At 44.5% G+C, this 21807-nt stretch overlaps 4 protein-coding genes across 5 annotated transcripts; 2 read left to right on the top strand and 2 right to left on the bottom strand.

The window, feature by feature from the left end:
- Positions 1-1027: 1027 nt before the first annotated feature.
- GL218_02277 (uncharacterized protein) lies at positions 1028-3222 on the bottom strand (the record flags this gene model as incomplete). 2 transcript variants are annotated; one of them, XM_033578780.1, is made up of 6 exons in its annotated part: positions 1028-2059; positions 2110-2190; positions 2250-2517; positions 2570-2605; positions 2658-2846; positions 3209-3222. In XM_033578780.1, 6 exons carry the CDS (start codon positions 3220-3222, stop codon positions 1028-1030), a joined length of 1620 nt encoding a protein of 539 aa, XP_033439358.1. The 2 variants fall into 2 exon arrangements, with proteins under 2 accessions (XP_033439358.1, XP_033439357.1); XM_033578781.1 differs by lacking the exon at positions 3209-3222 and having other exon boundaries at positions 2658-2893.
- Positions 3223-5390: 2168 nt separating this feature from the next.
- GL218_02276 (Mitochondrial import receptor subunit tom40) lies at positions 5391-6586 on the top strand (the record flags this gene model as incomplete). Its single annotated transcript, XM_033578779.1, has 3 exons — positions 5391-5717; positions 5783-6421; positions 6479-6586. The coding sequence occupies 3 exons, from the start codon at positions 5391-5393 to the stop codon at positions 6584-6586; spliced, it is 1074 nt and encodes a 357-aa protein (XP_033439359.1).
- A 5354-nt stretch (positions 6587-11940) lies between these two features.
- On the top strand, positions 11941-12798 carry GL218_02275 (Signal peptidase complex subunit SPC3; the record flags this gene model as incomplete). Its single annotated transcript, XM_033578778.1, has 3 exons — positions 11941-12083; positions 12178-12465; positions 12561-12798. 3 exons carry the CDS (start codon positions 11941-11943, stop codon positions 12796-12798), a joined length of 669 nt encoding a protein of 222 aa, XP_033439355.1.
- Positions 12799-13502: 704 nt separating this feature from the next.
- GL218_02274 (Ubiquitin-like-specific protease 2) lies at positions 13503-20811 on the bottom strand (the record flags this gene model as incomplete). Its single annotated transcript, XM_033578777.1, has 7 exons — positions 13503-15672; positions 15722-15968; positions 16035-16922; positions 16986-17131; positions 18944-19398; positions 19453-19641; positions 19699-20811. The coding sequence occupies 7 exons, from the start codon at positions 20809-20811 to the stop codon at positions 13503-13505; spliced, it is 5208 nt and encodes a 1735-aa protein (XP_033439356.1).
- Positions 20812-21807: the final 996 nt, after the last annotated feature.

Here is a 21807-nt window from a genome sequence, read left to right as displayed (position 1 = left end):
GCGGCCCCATAACAGGAGATCCGGTCCGCTAGACGAGGAGGGGCCACCGTCGGGGCGGAGCGGACTACGCTAGATGGATATACCCCCGGGGATGGCCATCGGAGGGCTTTGGTAGATTGGTATAGGCAAGTGGATACTTACCTAAGTATATACCTACCTAAGGTACCCCTTGACAAATGGTTCTGATAGATTATATATCAGATAGACCTATTGGTGGTTTTGTATATTAGGGGCGCTGACGTAGTAGAATAGCACGATAGATGGGACCGGTACGAAGATATTCTTTTATTGAGTCATACTAGAGATTGTTTGAGAAGTGTATATGGAATTGGGTTTCTGTTTTTTATAATTGAGTACCTAACTACCTTTCAATAATTCAGCATGAAAAGAGGCACTGCGGAGAATAATATATTAACAAGAAGGGAACGGGAGTATATAGTATTCGAAAAGACTAATGGACGGACGGTGCTTCCCATATATTCGCTTAATTTCCCCGAATAAATATATAACTACATATAAGTAACCATTACGTTAAGTCATACAGTCAAGATTATCCTATAATAAATACCAATTTTGGCATTACTTACGCTCTGACTTAGGATTATCATGTAGTTAACATAGATAGAATAGACAAATACTTATAGCTGGTCCCTTTCATCTCTTAGTTTCGAAGAATTTACATTAACATAGAAGTCCTCTTTATCATGATGTTTCTCAGGGTTAGTTGACTGGAATTTAGTACAACACTAAATAATCAATATTTGTAATAGTGTTGTGTGAGTCTTTGATACCGACGCGAGCCGGTGGCCTTTTTTCCCTCTAGGGATTACCAATAGGGGTTTCCCCATGCGACCCTAACTACGGCAGTGCTAGAGCCGCATCCTGTATTCAAGGAATTGTATAGTTATCCCCTTCATGAATGTCTCCCACCGTGGCTCTCTATTTAGGGTTATGTAGAAGCAGCCTAATACATTGGTATGACGTGCTTGGTATTTCTATGAGCACATATGCTAACTTTTAACGCGGCTTAATCTTCATCTGTGATCTTGTCCATCACCGCTTCGGCCGCCGTATTGACTACTTTCTCGGGCGGCTTTTCGATAGTAATAGGCGGTATCGCAGGCGCGGAGAGGCCTCCACCTGGAAGCGGTGCTGGAGCATTAATATCACTGTCCGGCACGGGAATCCGTATATCCTCGGGGGAGCCAGGGACAGTCTTAGGGTCGAGACCTGGGATATGAATACGTTTAGCATCATTCTGGTACGCGCCTGGGATGACCTCGATAATTTCGTTCCGTGGGAATTTGAGATTAGGAATGTCCATAGTGCTGCAGTGCATAAGATACGCATAGAGGACTCGTAGTACGCTCTCGTGAGCGATGATTAGTAAGTCGTTCTGCTCACGTTCAAGCTCTAGAATAATTGGTTCGAGTCGTACAGCGAGGTCGTGGTAGGACTCGGCGCGCGGATAACGGTGGTGATAAGGATCGAGTTCATGCTTCTCTACTTCCTCGGGGTAGAGACGGCGAATAGCGCGTTCACTTAGCCTTTCACAGACTCCTGGGTTAATTTGGGCCATCTGACTTCGCTGACGAACTTTGTATCCGAGCTCCTGAAAGACATCTGCTGTTTGCATTGTGCGCATACGTGTTGAACACCATACCGCCAGCGGACGCAGCGGCATATCAGACCCTCCTTCTGCAATCCGTGCGGCTCGTTCTTGCTCACGGTGCTTGATCACCGTCTCTGTCATTATTCTAGCATATTTTTCACCCTCTTCGGATAATGGCGGATCAGCTTTATAACTTTCTTCTTCCGTGGCAGTACCAGGTCGAACGAAGAATGTTGCTCGGGACTTGATGTGAGTGTTGGTTAGGTAGAATACAATGCGGTGCGAAAGATAATTGAAGGACACGTTGTTGTAGAAGAATTTCTGGCCTGCATTAATCATTTTGATATAGTTAAGCTCTTTTTCGTCCATAGTCTCAAATGCCGGTATCTTGGTCTCCATACGCGTGAGGTATAGCTTAGCAGCCTCGTCAGGATCCATATTGGCGAACTGCTAATATTAGTCATGCTTGAAATAAGAAGGACATTTGGGTGCCGTACATCAGGGGATCCAATCTTGACGTTACGTGCGTTCTCTCGAAGGAGGTTGTCATCGTCAACATAAGATTCCAAGAACAGGGTCTGCCATATCGTTAACACTAATCTTTCACTTAAGGATACTCTTTCAAATAACATCTCACCTGAACGTCATGCTTCGCAAATTCTTTGGCTAGTGAACGACGACCACTTGCAGTAGGATTCACTGCATCATATATTGCTACCTGGCCGTTTTCATGGTTAAGCCAGCCGTAAATATCTTCACGACACTTCTTGAGAATTTTCTGGCGTAAGACGATTGAAGCCGGCGATGCGTTCGGATAGAAATAGTCTTCGGGCACATGGCCACCTTGACCGACGGTAGCTCGACGGTAGTCGCCGAGGTGAAAAATCCGTGTCTTGACACCTAACCTAGAATATATGAGATCAAGCTCGTAGTGCTAGGGTAATTGACACTAGGTACCATTGTAGATATCGTGCTAATGAGACAGCAATATGACTATAAAAGCGTCAGCGCTCGCGTAACATACGCAGACAGAGTTGAGACCTACGTCTTGCCTCGAGCAGGAAGTCCCACCATGACAATAGCGATACGGCCAGAGTGGAAAAGCCTCCCTGACATAGTGCTGTACAGCTGGGCCGGGGCCCTATCACCATCTTCCGGAACATCGTGAATGCCGTCGATAAAGGTGCTGCTCTTACGCCGGTACCTCGGGGCATTCGCGGCGATATCCGCAGTACTATTAGAATTAGCATCAGAACATTCTTGGCATTGAAATTGTGCCATAGTGAACCTCGCGCCTTATATTCCTTAGAACGGGACAAGAAATAGAGCAAATATGACGATGAGGGCCAGGGTATATAAATTGCAAAACTAACAGAAACCAGCCCCTGTCCTACCAGAGATATCTTTACCAGCCCGATGCTCCTAATATCCAAGAGACCGGGGTAAATGCAGAACATATGTCCATCCCTATAAAAGTAGCAAAGCAACTAACTATCCGTCTCGTTATCCTGAACTTGTACCTCAAGGACCTCGCTATGTAGTATGTAGATGCGCCCAAATATCAAGACAATCATTAAGCGTGTATATTGTACTTACAGTAATGTATCCATAATGAAAACAGCTTGGTTCGGATTTTTTGGTTGTCTAAGCTATTAAGTGCCAAGGTAGTGATTGCACTAGCTCTCGAATCTATATTCTCTTTACCTTCGAAAGGGATGCCTCGGAAAGTAGCCTGCTAGTTATGAAAATTGAAGTCTGAAAGCGACTTTAAAGTTGATCTTCTCCGGATTATAGTCAGAGCGTAAGACCTCGGTTAGATGAGGAATTACCAACTCAGGGGATAAGCTGAGGGCTAGCAGTTTAAGACCTGTTCGCCATAGGATGTATCCACAAGCAGACTCAGGGGTAAATTATCACTTTTTTTTTGTTTTGATTTTCAAAAAAGATAGAAATATGGATCTTTGGTGGAAAAGTCAAGTTTGAAGTCCCAAGAAAAGCCCAAGAACAAGATATAGATTTGCAGTAAGAATTGGCCCGACAAAGCTTGAATAGAGGGTAGAAGGTGTTGCACCAAACGCGAAAACAAGCTTTTAAGATATCGAATAAGTTGATTGATCCTTCACAAATATAGAAGAAAGCGGGTGCTGCTTCATGCACATGTGGATTTGGAACTTTCTTTCAGAAGCATCTATGGATCTGAATAAGGCGGCTGAGACTAAGTTTACGTAAGGACGTAAGGACATAAGGACGGGGAGAAACGGGTGACGCAACTTTTAAGGTTAGGTACTATGTACGTCACAAAGGTACGTACCTGTTTATCTGCATGTGACTTAGGATTGAACCTTGTGCTAGCCGTACCAGAGCTTGGTGGTTCGAATAAACAGTTCAATAACCGTTTACCTTTTTGACCCATATTTATACTGTTTATTTCATTTAAATATTCAGGATCAAAAACGTTAGCCATTCTTAGCGTTTACCACTATTTTAATATCAAATAATATCTAAACGTTTAAATTTTTTTAAACGTTCAACTTTTTAAATATTTAGCCTTTCGAATATTCAATATAGCTTCAAATATTTAAGCATTTATATGTACTCCCGTCGTTCCCGTCGGTCTAAAGGCCTTTATCACGGCCTTACACCCTTGTCAAGGCCATACAAGACAAGGTCTAATTTAAAATCAAGGTTGTACAGGCAAATCTGAGGCAATACAGGTATACAGGTATACAGGTCTATATAAAAGGCCCTCCCTCCCTTCCCATCATCTTTATTTTCTTCTAAGTCTTCAACTTCTTGACCAACCAGTCAGTCAACCAGTCAGTCAACCAGTCAGTCAACCAGTCAGTCAACTAGTCAGTCAGTCAGTCCCCTGACCTTCTAATACCTTAGCTAATTAGATATATAACCAGTCTCCTAGCCAGTCTCCTAGCCAGTCTCTTATATAGTCCTTTAGATAGATAGTCCCTTAAATAGTCTTATATAATCAATCTTTCAACTGATAATTGTATTCGTAATCTATTGACTGACTGACTGACTGACTGACTGCCTGCCTGCCTACCTGCCTACCTGCCTACCTGCCTGCCCCCGTATCTATATGATATACGTACCTACCTAATTTATACCTTCCCGTCGCTCCCGTGGCCTTCCCGTGGCCTTCCCGTGGCCTTCCCGTGGATTTTGTAGCTCTTTCTATAAACGCTATAACGTTTGAAAGTAAGTGAAACGTTTAGAAATATCAATAGCTATATACATAAACATTCCAGTCACTTTCAAACGTTGAAAATAACTTCAATAGATATAAAATCTTATTCATCGTTCACTTAAGTCTGAATTTTTAAATGTTTAAATATGCAAATGGTAAAATAACGGTGAAATAACGGTTTATTCGACCCACCCAAACTTGGTACGGAGGTAAGCTGTGAAAGTTAAGGTTTTTAGAGCGGCACAAGGATTATTCCGTTGACGAAAATGGAGACTTCACCAACTAGGATCTTTGATCTTACAGCCGCCTGCACCAAGAATCTTTTTTTTTTTCTTTGACACCACTGCAAGCTAATAAAAAAACGACAACTCAACCCAATTGTCGGTAGTTCGCAGTCGCAGACGAGGGAAGCTGAGTAACTATTCTTCAGCAGTACTTATTCATCGGGTCCTCATATTTATCATAAAAGCAAACCTCCCAAGTCTTTTATCTAAATTGTGTTTTGTGTTTTGCCGTATCTTCTGTCGTCATTTCTTATCAAAGACGTCAGTCTGCCCTGACAGTTCTGCTTCCACCATGGCCTTCAACTTCGAGTCGCAACCGTCTGGGCCGTCGCCCTTAGGCTTCCTAACCACGAATCCCATAGCCAATGCAGTTTCCGATGTATACAAGTCCTTCTCCGAGCGACGGGACAGGCTCGGCTTGTCTAATCCCGGCACCGTCGAGACTATCGCAAAGGAGGTTCAGCGTGAAGTTTCTCTCACCAATTACATGCATACAGGTATAAGGGCAGACCTTACTAAGGCAGTCAGTCTATCACCGTTATTCCAGGTATCGCATCAGTTTGCGATGGGTGAGCATCAGAATCCTTATGCCTTTGCAGGTCTCTTTGGAACCAACAAGGTTAGTTGACCCCTCCATCACCCGCAAACAAATGTCAAGTTAACATGTAATCTACTTCGCTATAGGTATTCCTCCAAGGAAGCATGGATAACAATGGCATGCTATCAACAAGATTTAACTACCGTTGGAACCCCTCCTTTGTCACCAAGACGCAATTTTCTATAGGCGCCCAGGATATGGCATCAATTGAACACGAATATACAGGCAGTGACTTTACCTCTTCCCTCAAGATGCTCAACCCCTCCTACCTTGAGGGTGGTTTGACTGGTATTTACATCTTGAGCCATCTACAATCCATCACCAGCAAACTTGCCCTCGGTATAGAGGCCGTTTGGCAACGCGCTGCGCTGAATCAGCCGCCCGAGTCTGCCCTATCATATTGCGCAAAGTATAAGTCCGACGATTGGATCGCAACCGCCCAAATTCATGCGCAAGGCGCCCTTAACACAACGTACTGGCGGAGATTGACAGATAAGGTCCAAGCCGGTGTCGACATGACTCTCCAAGTGGCTCCTGGCCCTGGGGGTCTGATGGGAGGTAGCTTGCAGAAGGAAGGACTTACATCTGTTGGTATCAAATACGATTTCCGCATGTCAACATTCCGAGCGCAGGTCGATTCCAAAGGAAAATTAGGCTGCATACTAGAGAAGCGCGTGGCACCACCTGTCATGATGTCCTTCTGCGCTGATGTCGACCACTTCACTGTAAGTTTGATTTAAGATTTCTGGATGTGGAATTTTCTCTAATTACTTAATTCTTAGCAATCTGCCAAGGTCGGTCTTGGAATTAGCATCGAAGCTGGTGGTGAGGAACTGCAGGAGCAACAAGAAGCTCTTGGTGCTCAGGCGTCTCCTAATATCCCCTTTTAAGTCTCCATCTCTGCCATATTTGGACGACTTTCCCTCCATAGAAGCTCCCCTCTCCCGCCTTCACGCCCTTAATACACGATCTCATTAATCCAGCACCAGGACTCAAACCATATGTTAGAGGACTGGTGTGCTGGAGATCTCGTGCAGCTCCCACCGTTTTTCTTACACTGCCTTACCGAACATTTATGTGCTTCTATATAAGGCACAGCCGTCGCCGGGTAGGTTGGGTTCTGCGTGAAAAAAATGATTATTATAGACTCTTTTTTCGCACCGGTTCCAGGTTATTATTTGATAACTCCCAGTATTAGGCTCACGTGAGGTTGAGCTCTGTCCCGTTCGGATGACGATAACCAGGGACCCGCGAAATCATGTACAATTAGGAATGAAACGACCGCTAGAGAGGCTATGAGGGCTGCATGGTTACGTTTATACGCAATAGTCGTGGTGGGCCACAGCATAGTTGATGGCATTCCCGGACGTCTCAGAAGAGATACTTGTAATCATATTGGGTGCTGTATATAGTCGCCCATTCTGTGTATAAAATCATGATCATTTGCAACGTGTCTGGTGTATCACCTATCTACAGAGAGATCTGTTAGCGAAATATGGCAAGTAATTAGACTTACCTGTGTTACAATTTGCCCGGGAGGTTGCTAGGCCTATTATCCCATGATCTTCTCACTAGTAAGTGATGATATCACGGAAAGTGACCCCCAGCAGATAGGATGTATTGGTATGACTCAACCTGGTGCTTATAACAGGAGATGTGTGTTATAATTTCATGAGACATATAGAACAAAGTGTATTTTCAGTCGGGCTTTCATAGATTAGGCAGAGTTAGAGTTACTCTGTCTCTCAATTATATGATAATAATAATTATTAATTACATAGGAGGTTAGGTCCTGGCCGAGTTGTATAGTAATTAATGAAAAGGTAGTTTATCAGGTTATATTAGCAAACGCGAACGAAGTAATAACTACGAGAGGATAGTATTAACCTAGGTATATAAGTATAATATAATTTATTTAACTCGGCATAAAATTTCTAACCAGTTTTAACCATAAGGTATATGTAACATAAAGTTGGAAAGCCTCTTACGTCTATATTATATAGTCTTTTTTTACAAGACACTCGACATGTAGCATCGAAGCTGGGTTATGTAGTGGGATTATCGTGATATCTCCTACGTCCTTTGAGAGAAGCATAGCTATTCGTATTGTCTTAACAGGTCGCAGAAAAGATATATCTTAAAAAATTTCCCTCATAAACAAATTAAGTATTTCATACTCGATAAATTAGGTAAGTTCCTGCAAGCGAGTTCGGCGGAGGATAACTGTCGGCTTCCTGCGAGGAAGGCCCAAAATGGAAATATGGGACTGTGCCGTGTTGGAGGTTCAACTAAGAAACTAAGGAGATACTCAGTAGGCCGAGCAAAGCCTAAGAGCACTGGATCTTGTAGTATCTATTTCCCTAGATTATGGATGTTTTGCCTGTCTCCTTTTATTATATGCACGCCCCCATCAATATTTTACCTTGTGTACCCACCGCGATTTTTCAATTTCTAGAGATTTAGTCAGAAAAGCTTGAATGATAGTAAAGTCCTTGCTACGAATAACAATAATATCATGTCACTTTCAGACCCTTTCCTGACTTTATTTGCATCGAGTCCTCACTAAAAACGTAGTCAGTATGATGTTACACCTGGCAAATCAACCACTATATCCCAAAGCTCATGGTAGACACGGCTTAACAAGATGGAAGCCGGCTTTAACGTCAGTGTTACTTACACCTCTAGAGATAGGATAATATAGGTGGAGTTGTGTAAGAGAGTTAGTTGCAGCAAGGCGCACTCGGGCCGATGCGATATCGCTAGGCGGGAATGGTTCGGTTCGGGAAGGTATTCTTATTGTAATAATGATAGGTAACGTCGGGGCGGCTGCATTGGGGCGTAGCAAACACCAATGGAAATATAAGCAGCGTTAATAAATAGGAAATCTGGCACAGTGATCAGCATTGATGATGGCATGCTTTCCAAAAAGTTTGATATCTAGTGTATATTAGTTAGTACTCCCGGTTCTTTATAAGGTATGTCGACGTGTCTTGATGGGAGACTATATAGATTCAATTTTCTTTAGTTCTGAAACTACGACTTATGAAGGTATAGTTAACTAGTATTATCTAGACCCTGAGGTATTTATACCATGTCGAGCAGAACGTATTATATAGTTGCGGTATGGTTGCGGTCTGCGCTATGTAAAGCAGCTTCATCATCGGGCTACGCTGCTATGAGCATCTTTACCCTTCCTTATTATCGGACCTTCCGCCAAAATACGCTTCTGCCGATTCTCGCCATAGTTGATAGCGCAAAGCTCCAGAAGGACGAGGCCGAGCTTGGAGCTATGTTATCTAGCTGGCGCGACCGTAAGCTGCAGGAGCTCTATTTTGTTCAAGTGGCTGTATGTCCTACTCTTTACTCTTCGTGGTCTTCATGACATAATTGCACCCCCAGGACAGGTCGAGGTTAAAAGACATCATAATGTTATTCCTTTCGTTATCTTCATCCCTATTCTAACACGATATCAAACGATATAAGGCTACCCTGCTCTCTGCAGCCGCGATCGGTTGTTTATCTTGGGAGACTCCCGAACGCGAACACTGGATAGGGCCAGCAGCATGGTATTGCTCGTTGGTCCTATCTCTTTTCTCAGTTTTGCTCTCAACATCCCAATCATTTATCTTCACCACTATTACCCAGAAGGAGTCACGAGCCAGTAGCAAGTCACAGCCACCCGTCTTCGAGCACGATATTTCGATACTATGCCGCATTATCAAAAATAAGGATTCGCTACCATCGACAAATACATCTTCTCGAGCCCGAAGTAGCTTCTTCACTAGAGAATTGGGGGATTTGATAGATAATGATTTGGAGAGTGGAGAAAGGCAGCAGGAACTAGGAGCTAGAATATTAAGTTTCGATACTATCGACACTGTCAACGACGAGGTTGAGGTTCGCATTCGTTGGAATATGGTATTCACGTGGCAAGCACCTATGATGCTTTTGGCATATTCCGTTGTTGCCTTCTTCGTGGGCTTAACATTATATGTCTGCGCACCAATATATGGCGAAAGCCCTGATGAGACCGAAGTAAGTACATTATACTAATCAAGACTTCTCCCGAAAATAGGGGTCAATATTAGGCCCAATATCCTATTTCGCTTTCTAACAGTCGCATAGACAGCTATGTTTTTCCTAGCTACTCTTGGATTGGGTAGCATCTGCTTCATCGTACGTAAATACTTCTCTTTCGTTTACTCTTTACTCCTTTCTTGCTTCTGGAAAGACGGCTATTTTAAAATGCGTAACTCGACGCTCCTCACTTGCTGACATTAGGTGCTCACTAGTGGTGTTCCTTTTGGGCGTATAGGTTTGTAGACATGGAAGAGCCGTGATGAAGCACAGTGAAAGTAATAAAATATGATAAGTGAAAAGGAATTTAGGGTTTGTAAAAGGAAATGGGTAGTTGTCTTAGAGTTTATTCTTATAGATTGCGTACTTAATTCATATCCCCTTTCACGATGGAAACAATAACAACAATCAATCTAATAATCACGAGAATACGCATATTTCCCCCCTTCACTCTTATCAAAATATTCCTAAAGTAACGAGTCATCATTTTATATAGAATTCTCATTAACTCTGAATATGCTTAAGTTAGAAGCTGATTTGGAATTTGGCCATCTATACTTGGCCTTTATCTTGGTCAAATATGTTCTCCAAGACCTTACCATCAGTAATAAATGTAAACAATATTCCTACTTGAGCCTGTAATAGCCCTGCATCATCCATGGCACACCTTGAATCGTATAATGATCGTCTCATAGCCCTAGTATAGCCGGTAAGCTGCTATTTAACCCTTGATGATCATTACCTCGGCGTGGCTATTTCTCCAAATATTTTCTCTATCGTCTGACTTTCAAGTACTATTTGTTTTATTTAGTAAGTAATCAAACAAGAAGGGCTAATTGACTTAGACGTAAGGGTCTCTGGCTTTTGAAGCAGAGCTACAGGTAGAAGGAATAGATCCCTTCTAATTCACTATCCAGTATCATCTACCCAAGCTATAGAAGTTACACTACTTTCAAGTCATTTTGTAGCTGGCTCTTTAAGCTACGACTATATAGATACCCAATTGATTTGCTTTGCTTAACAAAAGTTGGCAAAAGGATGCCGCTTAAGGTATTCCACGTACGTAATGAAGCGCCGTGCCAACCTACTACGTAGAGTTACGGTATTCTGTTGTTAATTTACCCATGAGTGATCATCGCTGCGCAATTTATCTTATGTCCTATAGTGCTGCGCGGCCTCGTGGCCTTCGAGAAAAGAGATATCCTCGTGCTGATCATCGACAAGGGACGGCTGAGTACGTAAATATATATATGTTGAATAGCTGTTATTGAAATGTCTTGGGTGTATTAATGCTTTCTTGTGTACTCCATGGTTCTTATTGTCTCGAGCACTTGGAATTGGGATAACTCGGCATCTCTACACTTATATATATAAAAAGCTTCTGAACACATCACCTGCAGTAGACTCGATGATTATTTGAACCTAATCGGAACCCCCGACAGACGATATAATATTAGATAAAGTCTTGAGCAAAAGCATTGTTAGCATGGAGCTTAAGGACGTGCTAGTGACTATTCTCCTGAGTTCAGGCGTCCAGAGTCTAGTACTTCCAGATGGCACACTTCAGCTTGCCCCATTGGACGCCCATGCTTCGGAATGGGTAAGCAATGGGAATATACTAACTTTCCTTAATAAGATACTAACGAGATATAAATACTAGGGACCAGATCTGGCTAGTGCATATCGTCGCGAAGAACCTAAGTCTAAACTCGAAACTGCTTCGCAATAAAATGTGAAAAGGTCATAGGGTGGGATCTAAGAAGCTTAGAAATAGCTGTGTTGTTGGAATACAATCAAATATATAAATATTCTATTATAGTTGATGAAGAGTTTAAAATTTACAAGGCACGGGATTGCAGTGTTCCGTATAAGAGTAATCGGAATAGGGGGGAGAATTTGACCCACAATGAAATAGGGATGCCAAGAAGTGACACAAGCTCATACGACTGATAAGAAATCGATAAGCAATTATCGATAATACATCTTGATAGACCTCTAATACGTGGCCTCACATCTTATCTTAGACATGTCTTACATGTGAGCGACGACAAGGACAGGCGACTACAACTTCGAGCTAATTTCCATGAGACTAAACGACCTGTATTCCTACTAACTGTCATCAATCCTCCTTGCCTCCCCCCAAATCTTGGGGATCCTCTCCGTCACCATGTACAACTCCCTAACTAGAATACAAAATGTATTTGGCTTCTTCACCACCGTCGCATTCGTCATCGCCGCCCTAATCGCCGCCTCCGACCTCACCGCTCCCCGAACACCAAGCGCAACGATAAAGCCGACCAACGTCCAAGTGTAAGAGAGAGAGAGAGAGAGAGAGAGAGAGAGAGCCATCCGTTCTCCTCCAACTACATATCCTACTCAAGTTAACTAACACGAAGGAAAACAGAGTCAAGGGTCGACCGCACTACTACAGCACTAAGAAGGAAGAATACGCCATAATCAAGTTCTCGCTAGACGCGGACCTCTCGTCGCTGTTCACCTGGAACACCAAGCAGCTCTTCGTATACGTAACAGCCGAATGGCCTTCCGCCGACAGCACGAACCAGACCAATAAAGCAGTCATCTGGGACTCCATCATCACGAGCCCGAGCGCCGACCACCTAAGCAACCTAGGCCCCGCGTCTCTTAAGAAGCTGCGCAAGAGCGCCGCCGGCAAGACCATAGACCCAAGCCGGTACGACTCTCCTTCCCTCCCATCCACATCCTTACCCCCCTACTAGTCAGCCCATCGTGCGTAAATATTAACATCCTACCCTCCTCTCCTCCCAGCGGCAAACTCACCCTTAAGAACCAAAAGCCAAAATACCAAATCACCCACCCCACCGGGAAAATCGCCTCGACCGACGACGTCACCCTACGCGTCCACTACAACGTGCAGCCGTGGGTCGGCGTCTTGACCTGGAACCAGGACTCGGACTTTGGGTTGTGGAAGAAGATGGGTGACGGGCTCAGCAAAGCGTTCGCATTGCCGGCGTTGAAGAAGAAGGAGGGCGAGAAGGCCCGATAGGTCGTCTGAAAAAGAAACGAAGAAAAAAAAAAAGACGGGGGCGGGGAGAGGTGAAATATAACGGTTACTAGAAAACGAAAATCTACGCCTTATGATCTTGACGTTGGTCTGATGATTTATTCTGTCCTGTGAAATCGTGGAATTATCCGCTTCTGACGTGTGGATGTAAGAGATGCTCTAAACCGGAGTGTTTATAAAGACGATAATTATGGGAACAGTGCGATAAAAATGATAAATCGTACCTATAGGGAATACTTACGGAGACCTCGTGATGAATATTAGTAGATAACATTGTTTATTTACGGTCAAACATCATTCGCTGAAACTGCGTGGCTCTAAACTCAAGACCATCGCTGCCCCTAGAAGACTACGTGGCAATATCTAACAACAACAGTACACGAAAAGGCAATAATCGAAACGCTTAACATCAGATCTATGCGGACCAAGATAGAAAAGGTGAGGTTAGACGTATTTTAGTCATTGACCATCCTACGTAACGCCCCGGACTCGCGGAGCAAAGCCAGAATCGCTCTCCACAAGGGGTATACAGGGGTAAACTTTTCAAACACAACCGTCCCAACGCCGTTCTTATGCAGACACGTATGAAGTCACCATGATGCTTCCCGATGCTCCTTAGTGAAATAGACACACCCGTTTCTGTCTTCTCCCGACCTCTAACATTCCCCTGTGTTGGCCTGCAGAAATCAGTCCGAAATATCGATAACATCCGAGTGAAGCGGCTCTTCGCGCAATTTGGCCGAGACCATCTTATCGCCGGGTTGCCGACCGGCGAAATAGTGGCTTACCGTTATCATCTCCTCTTGGTCTCGGGATTGACCGGCCGGTCTGTCCTGATTTTGGTAGGTCTTTTGGACTTCTCTAACTGGCTCTTCTTCTGATAAATTGGCTCGCTTGAGATCGCTATGGATATGATTGGCGCTCCGCCCTTGCCCTTGGGGGACTTCTGGATCCTCAACAACTACGGGACTTTCTGGTGAAGAGCCACAGGGTGATTCAGGGAGTGGCGAGACGAACTTGGGAACTTTAGCTTGTTCAGGGTTGCTCACGTTTAATGCGCTTATATTAGCGCTGGCCACAGCCGGAGACCGAGGAAATGAACCAGGAATAGGTCGGTTCTCCGAATTAGAAACGGGTCTGGTTTCTAGAGAGACTTCGGGAGTAGGTGATTTTGGTTTAGGTTTGGCCACACTATTCTCCTTGGGGATATCCTCATCCTTTTGGGGCTCAGACGCACCTCGGCTGATATCCTGCTCCTTTGCTAGTTGTTTAAGGGGCCGCTCATCTATTGAACCCCTGACCTTCCTCTTCAGCAACCCTGCTTTGTTACGTTTCTCTTCTCTATGAATATCTTCTCGACGTTGCTGCTCCTTTTGAAGATCAAAAATCAAGTCTCTAATATTGTTTCGGAGCTCCGATGGATTTAGATCCCAAGCAATGTGGTTATGTAGGAGAATGTTGCGAACGAACCCGTCAGGATCTTTTAGGAACTCTCTTATGTATCCTAGTAGATATAGTCCGCAGTCGCAGTGATTTGTTTGCTGGGGAACCTCCTTAGCAGTCATACCTAAAGCCCCAGGATTTGGTATTTCAATGCCTTTCTTATCCTTGAGCTCTGCAATCAAATACTGCTTTAGACAGCTGCAAGCTGGCGAATGGGCCAACCCTAATGAATCGAGCGTGATAATTTTTAGCTGGTCCGGACTATGTCTCCTAGTGCCCGTGCCGTATCCTTTCGTTGTCTTCTTCCGCTGGAGGTTGTCATTCGATGACACAATATGCCTCACATCTCCTTTGATATTATCGTGCCGCACATCTGTAGCCTCCTGTTTACAACTGGTTAGCTGTGCATCCGTCTTCTGATTTTCTGGCTCCGGAGCTATTGTCTGTTTAGCGATACCATTTGGAAAACCCGGGCTTTCGATTGACATACGGCTAAAGTGATTCGTGACATCGCTCTGTAATTCAGATCTCACTGCTTCAAGGCTTCTAGGCTTATCTGCTGATTTCCCATTATCGGGGGAGGCGCTAGAAACCTCACGGGAAGCTTCTCTAGAATCGTTGATATCCTCTTCGATAATGATCGTGTCCTTAGCGGTATTTTCCGTCTTGCCTGGAGAAGAGAGGAGTTTTGGTGCGTTGTAGATAATTGCGACGTACCAATGAGTGAATTCATTGATTGGGACGATAATATAATCTTTCGTAAAGAGGTCGACTTTAGACGTCCACGCTTTGACACTATCATAGTTGATACCTTGAGCCGTCCTCGTAGACTTGAGCTTCTCATAAAAATACGTGTTCTGGAAATAAATCCGTTGAGCCAGGTCTGGCCTTTCTGCCTCCAATGTGTGTTGGAGGTAGCGCAGATAAAAAATAATTAGATTGTCGTTTAGAAACTGACCCTCATCTAATCGAGGAATATCTTCCTTGTCGACGGTAGCTCTACTTTTGCCATGAAAAGGGAAGACAAGAGAATTGCGCCAATCTCTCTCCCAGCCTATATGCTGGGTTGTCCAACATTCAGGTTCAGGGGACTCGGATTCCGAACTGGGGCCTTTCAATGCAAATGTAGAATGAGTTTTGTGTGGTTGTCGTCGAAGACTATAGGGCCGAGGATTATCTGATATGACCGTTGTCTTGGGGTCTAACGAGGATGCAGAATGCGGCCTCATCGTGTCCTTCAACTTCCCCTGGGGAACTGGGATGCGCGGTAGGTTGCCAGCTCTTGCCTGATTTGTATTTGCCAAATTGTGCTCGATCAACCTCATATCATCTCCCCTTAACACGTCGTCTCTAATAACAGTGCGGTTGGTAGCGGTCCGTATCGTGTTTTCAAGTTCTTTCTCAAGGCGACCCCTAGAAATTACGTTAGCAGCCTCCAAAATAGCAGGATATCAAAATTTACCAAGGTGAAGACTCATCCACCAGACCATCTGACCCAGTGTCTCTCGCCCAAGTAACGAATTTTTTAAGGTCCTTGGGAGACGAGAATTCGATCCATAAACTTTGGCCACCACTTATTGAACCATCGATGGCACGCTGAATCAAAGCCACAAGGCAATTGGGTTGTGATGAAGTACGAATCTGTTTAACCTTTTTAAGATTGACCGTAAGATATGCGTATTCTTTCATAAGTTGACCATCTGAATTCTCTGGATGGAGTATGTAGCTCATCTCACGCAAATTTAGGAAACATTTATTTGTATCGTCCTTCCTACCCCCTTCATATTTGTGACCGCCCGATACAGCCCGAAGGACACGAAGAGGCGAGTTAACGATTTTCGTAACACGATCCGATTCACTAAGCCCTCTCCTCGGGCCCTGTAATCTAGTACGAGACGGCGGGGTGAATTTCGTTCGTGGAATGTCACCCTTTTTAGACAAACTAGGGGATAAAGTAGGCCGCTTCGTTGGCATCTTTTCTCTCATGTCTTGCGTTTCTGGTGCCAGCTCATCTGGGCTGGAAACCGGGTTATTGGACCCGTCCTCCTTTAACATTGTACTATCAATGATTTCCTCCATCTTCTGGGCGCCAGATGTCGTCTTGAAGCGCCTCCCAAAGTCTTCTATAGAGTACCGTACCCCTTGAGTATGGCGTGTTTGAGGGGTTACCATGACCTCTGCCCCGATGATCTCCACATCTCCGTCGCTGTCCTCAATATCGGACTTTAGTAAAGGAGTTTCGGTGGCAACCTCTCTATCTAGTTGCCCTACATGTTGTTTTGGAGTGTTATGTCGGGGCCTGTTCTTATGTAAAGGTCTCACGTAACTTTCCGTGGATCGAAATTCGGGGATTTTCGCTTCGGTCGACGGCGCTCCTTTGGTGGACGATTGTGATATAAAGGTATGTTGAGACTCGCTGCGGTTGTCAAGAGAACGTTTCCGCGGGTTGGGCCGGTCAGCGGTCCCATCGTGGTCGAATACAACGACGAACTGGGCCTGGGTGTGTACATTGTACTCTTCGACCTTCTGGCGTTTTGGTGGTGGCGCAGGTGACGAGTCTGAAGGACGACGTATGGGTGACGATTGCACAGAGCGTGAGGGGTTCTGTTTGTTTCCATTAAGATTATTTACAGGTTTGACACCACCCAGTAAGTTAAGACGATCTTTCTTCTGTCGCGAGAATTAGATCCCATCCCAAAGTGTATGCGTCTGCCTCAAGCACGTACCATATGACAAGGCATATTGCAAGAACCCGTATCGAGGGGAAGTAGAACTTAGTTTAACGTAGGTCGGCCGTTGTTCGTACTTTCGAACCTCCCCGGCGATCTCGGAAAGAATGTCAGGCGAGGTTGGATTTGTGGAGGATGTGTCTCTGTGATTTGGGAGTTAGCAAGTTTTGGCAAATACTGTTTGTGAACAAAAGCAGCCATCGGAGACGTACCAGTCGACATACTTGACTCTAGGTCCTCGTTTTCATAGCATATAGATATGCTAATGTGATGCGACGGATGCAAATAGGCATCGCTTTTTTTAGCGGGAAACGTTGACAAAGGAAGCTGTAGATATTTGCCGTAGGGAAACTAGGGAAACCCGGTAGTTTTAAGAGATCGCTTGCGATACGAGATAGTAAGTTTACGATAAGGTCCTTTGCAGAAGAAACCTAGGAGAGATAATAGGTAATCATGGCAAAACTACAGCAGCGTTGGCCTAGTGAAAGTGCGATATCCAATATTGTAGACTGCAGACTTCAGAAAAGTAGAAAAGCAAGGTGGTGGGGGGTGATTGCTTAGTACGTATCCGCGCATATGATTCGTGATCCACGCCTTCCTTATATGCAAACCAAAGATCCAGTCGCATGGAATAGTCAAGATTGGATTTCTGCAGGAGCTATGGCTGCCAATATTTGAGAATTTGGCTGCCACTGTGCATACTATCAGGTACACACTGTATTTGGGTCACCTACAGACTACAGCCTTGCATTAAACCGGCTTACACCAATGACGTGCCACAACCCACCACCAAACCATCCAGGGGTATCCACGTTTGGGAGAGTCTTTTTGGGTACGTACCTACGCTAGGTAAAGACACCTACCTATATTAATGGATGTAATAAGTACTAGACAACATACCTACCCTAACTTAATTCTTTATTACCTTATTATGTCAACCTGTCTACAAACCATAACTCTCCGTTCATATGATGCTACCTCTTATATACTAAATAATCATCAATCTGTCTAGGTATCTAGGTATTAATTAATAACAAACATGAAGTGCCATATAATCGCCATATTAAATTCGTTCCACAACTTCTCATAAAATACCCCAGTCGTTTAAGATATCAGACTCGACGTGCTCGTCGCGAGCGCTGAAGAAGCTGTTGCTAGTTGATATAACTCAAGTCTATTTCCAGCTCCGCAATATTCGTAACGATCCCCAGCACATACCATTTGACAATCAGCATCAGGAGCTGGCGTGCTAAGGCTATCAATGGTATTCCCACAGTAACACTCTCGGCCATATTCAGTTGCCCAGTACTCAAATCCAGTACAGTCGGTCGCGCATAATTCCAAGGTCATAGTATCGTCTGCGTAGGCTGCTCCAGTCAGAGCTCGGCCACCTGGGATCTCATTGTAACAACCGACCCGGACGTATGATGACACGGTTGGTTTAGGAGCAAGTGTAGCAGTCGGGGTTGGTTGACTAGCTGTGGTACTGTACAGCTCTATCCTATCGCTATCACCGCAATACTCCGTAGCATCTCCACCGCATACCATATTACAATCAGTTAAGGGCGCGTCTTCGCTCGTCGGGTGGAGCGAGTTACCACAGTAGCCTATATTAATGTCAGTCGTATTACTTATTAGCTATTCTTCCAGATTTAAAAACTCACACTACAGAATAAGAGTTAGCGAATGCTTCTTTAAGCGATAAGGATTAGATATATCTTAGGAGCGAACTCCCTAATCAGCTCGACTGGGAGTCCAACACCTGTTATTAGTTAAAAGGAGAGGGTGTATGAATGTTACATACTTCGCGTCTATATTCTGTGCCCCAGTAAATATAATTACTACAGTTATTCATACAATCTTCCAGTGTCATGTTATCGTAAGCAAATGCGGCGCCACTTAGCGCTCGGGTTGCCTGTACAGTTGATTCTTTCTGGCATCCGATAAGTACATACTCACCAATATCCTGTCTGTGATGCAAGGTCTCGGCTGGTGCTGTAGAAGAGGTACTTGTGGTGCTCACGGTAGTAGAGGAAGTAGTGGATAGTGAAACAGAAGTAGATGAGGTAGTTGGTGATCCGGGAGACGTTGATAGCTGTCCGGTGGTACACGCGGAAGTTGGCGGAGTTTGAAAGGGTTTGCATGTTGCTTCTAATTCGCTTGCAGCATTGAAGTCATCGACAACAGAAGATGAATCGCTCCCGCTGATAACATCGATCTTTGATGCATACGCAAGATCGCCAAGGCCAGTAAAGTCCGCCGTATAAAAAGTATATGAGCCTACGCAGGTACCTTCTGTCATGGTAATCGTGGCGTTTTTCAGAGTGGGAACTGGACGATTGGGATCCCCCGTCGAGGTCTTGTATGAAACGAACAATTTTACAGGAAGGGATTTGCGGTCGTTACGGACCTATAAAAATAAATCAATAGCTGCGCACGATTAAGAGTATAGATGTTAACTTACAGATGCGGTAATGGTGAGAGTGCCGGAAAGGAGGCAGCTTTGGGGGTTTTGAATGAATATGGTGTCTTGCATTGGGTATGTGTTTCCATTGTTATCATACGTTTTGGTGGTTCCGTCGGCCATATTAAGGGTTATAGTGAAAGATGATATTCCCGTAGATGTTAGGATGCTAGTATTGATGGGAAACCACTGACGCATATTAGACCTAGGCTAAAGATATAACCCTGTATTATGTCGTGGACTTACAATAAATTGATCATCGAACCCCTGAGTGGAACCCAGGAGAGTTGCTGTGTATGCGCAATTCGTGCTACCGCAATTGGTACTCCCGCTTCGGTCCTTGTAGTTCAGCGTTAAACTAGAGACAGAATCCTCTCCTATGTCGGTAGTCCGAACACGTATAAGTCCAGTCAGCTGCATTGTTGACGGGTCAGAGTTAAGTGACAACTGCATATCAACTGGCTTTACAGAATATGGTTGAATAGGGTCAGATAAAACCACACCATCAGGCACAGTATCGATCAACTTCTGAAGAACAGTTGTGCATATGCTATTGAACTCAGCGACACCTGCCATTGCTTTGACTGTGACGTTGCTATCATAGTTGAACACCTTATAGTCTGCGTTCCTAGTGGCCTTGATCGATGGTCCAACCACTAGGGGATTGGTAGTGTTACCAGCAATATATTCGGCGACAACCTTGTTATCGAATGCTGCGACAGTCGAGTCCAAAGGAGCTTCGCCGTTTAAGGTAGACCCAACCGGGACGATCTCAGGAAATTCTTTTTCATGAACACCACCAATAGAATGGCCACAGGCGGTGGCTTGGATCATCTCGGTCTTGCTAAACCCCATTCGTGTAAACTGTTGCTCAAATGTGAAAGCAGTGTTCTGCGGTAGCGGAACGCCTATGGGACCAGCCGCAAGAGCATCGACCCTTCCACCAGCAACAGGCACCACTGGACCACCGCAAGACCTAACGGCATAGTATACGCCCAAAGCAATTAGATCCGCAACGCTAGACCGACTCGTATAATAGTCGGCCATGAACTTAAGAGTTGTATTGAAACCTGGGCCGATATTGTCCGAGCTGGTCAGCTCGTATTGCAAGGAGCCATCTAAGCCGCCAGCTCGTATGCCGCTCAAATATGTAGTCGTAGCCATATCATGAAAGGCTGCCCGTAACCATTCAGCAGCATTCTGTCGGCCAGGTCCGGATGCTTCGTTGGAGCACGGAATAACAGTCCCGCCAAAGTCTCTGGCCCTGTAGCCCTCGACTTGGTACATGATCTCCTCGAGTTCATCGTTGGGAGATGGCCAAATTGGATCAGCTCTTGTAAGAATGCATAACAACACCATCCGCCAAATCATAACTCTCCAACACGTCATAAAATAAGATGAAGTCCACATAGAATATTACACTGAAGATACAAATTGACGAATGGTGGAGCCGGCGGTAGGTTCCTCACTAACAAGATTCTCTCCAGACAACAACGCTCTCAGCTGATATATATCCGGGTCGATATAAGGAAAAAGAACATGGAAGCTAGACTCGAGATCCATGATGATATTATTATAAGAGGTATCTGAGTACTTACGATATAGTATTTTACCGTCGTCTCGACTATCGTCTCATGCCGAGTAATATTTGGGCAATTTCTGCGAGATAGGAGGGCGAGCCGCCGAGACTGACGGCTGCAAGACCCCTGCAGCAATAAAATACGAGACCTCGCAGTAATGCAAGATGCAATGCTACTTCGGGTACCGGTCGAAAGCGGACTGGTCCATGATAGCCTTAGGCGGCAACTTTAAGCCGTAGGTTAGTTAAAATGCCTAGCCTTGTATGTTTGTTTCTAGATGATATGAATATAAACGTGTAATGCATTGACCCTTCGACGTTTATATCTCAGAAGTGGGCTAGAGATGCCTCACGAGTATCTGTTAAATACCAACGGATGTTTTACATATTAGGTTGTAGATGAGAGTACGGCGCGGGAGGACTTCAAGAAACAGAAAGGGTCGTATAGATACATGTTAAGCATTCTGATTGAGTCATTAGTGGATAGTCCATACTTTGTTACCCTAAATATCTGTGGCTAAGCAGTCATTCGATCAGTTCCGCGTTTAATTAACCACTCCAGACCAGCTGAATTCGTTCTCGTAAGCCACCAAGACGGGGGACTTTCCGTATTAGTATAAAACAATGACCTGTAAATGACAGACAAGTAGGCTGACTTTTGGTAGCACGGCATCTCGGGCTTGGTATAATTGAATCTAGTATAAAGATAGGCTTGATATAACCTTATGCTAAACGACTTCAAACCGTCGGCCGTTGGTACTAGGTATACCCGGGCA

Source organism: Daldinia childiae, assembly GCF_008694065.1.
Source record: "Daldinia childiae strain JS-1345 chromosome Unknown Scaffold2, whole genome shotgun sequence".
Classification (NCBI taxonomy): Eukaryota; Fungi; Ascomycota; class Sordariomycetes; order Xylariales; family Hypoxylaceae; genus Daldinia; species Daldinia childiae.
Note: the sequence above shows the minus strand (reverse complement) of the source record. Positions and strands in the feature narration are given on the sequence as shown.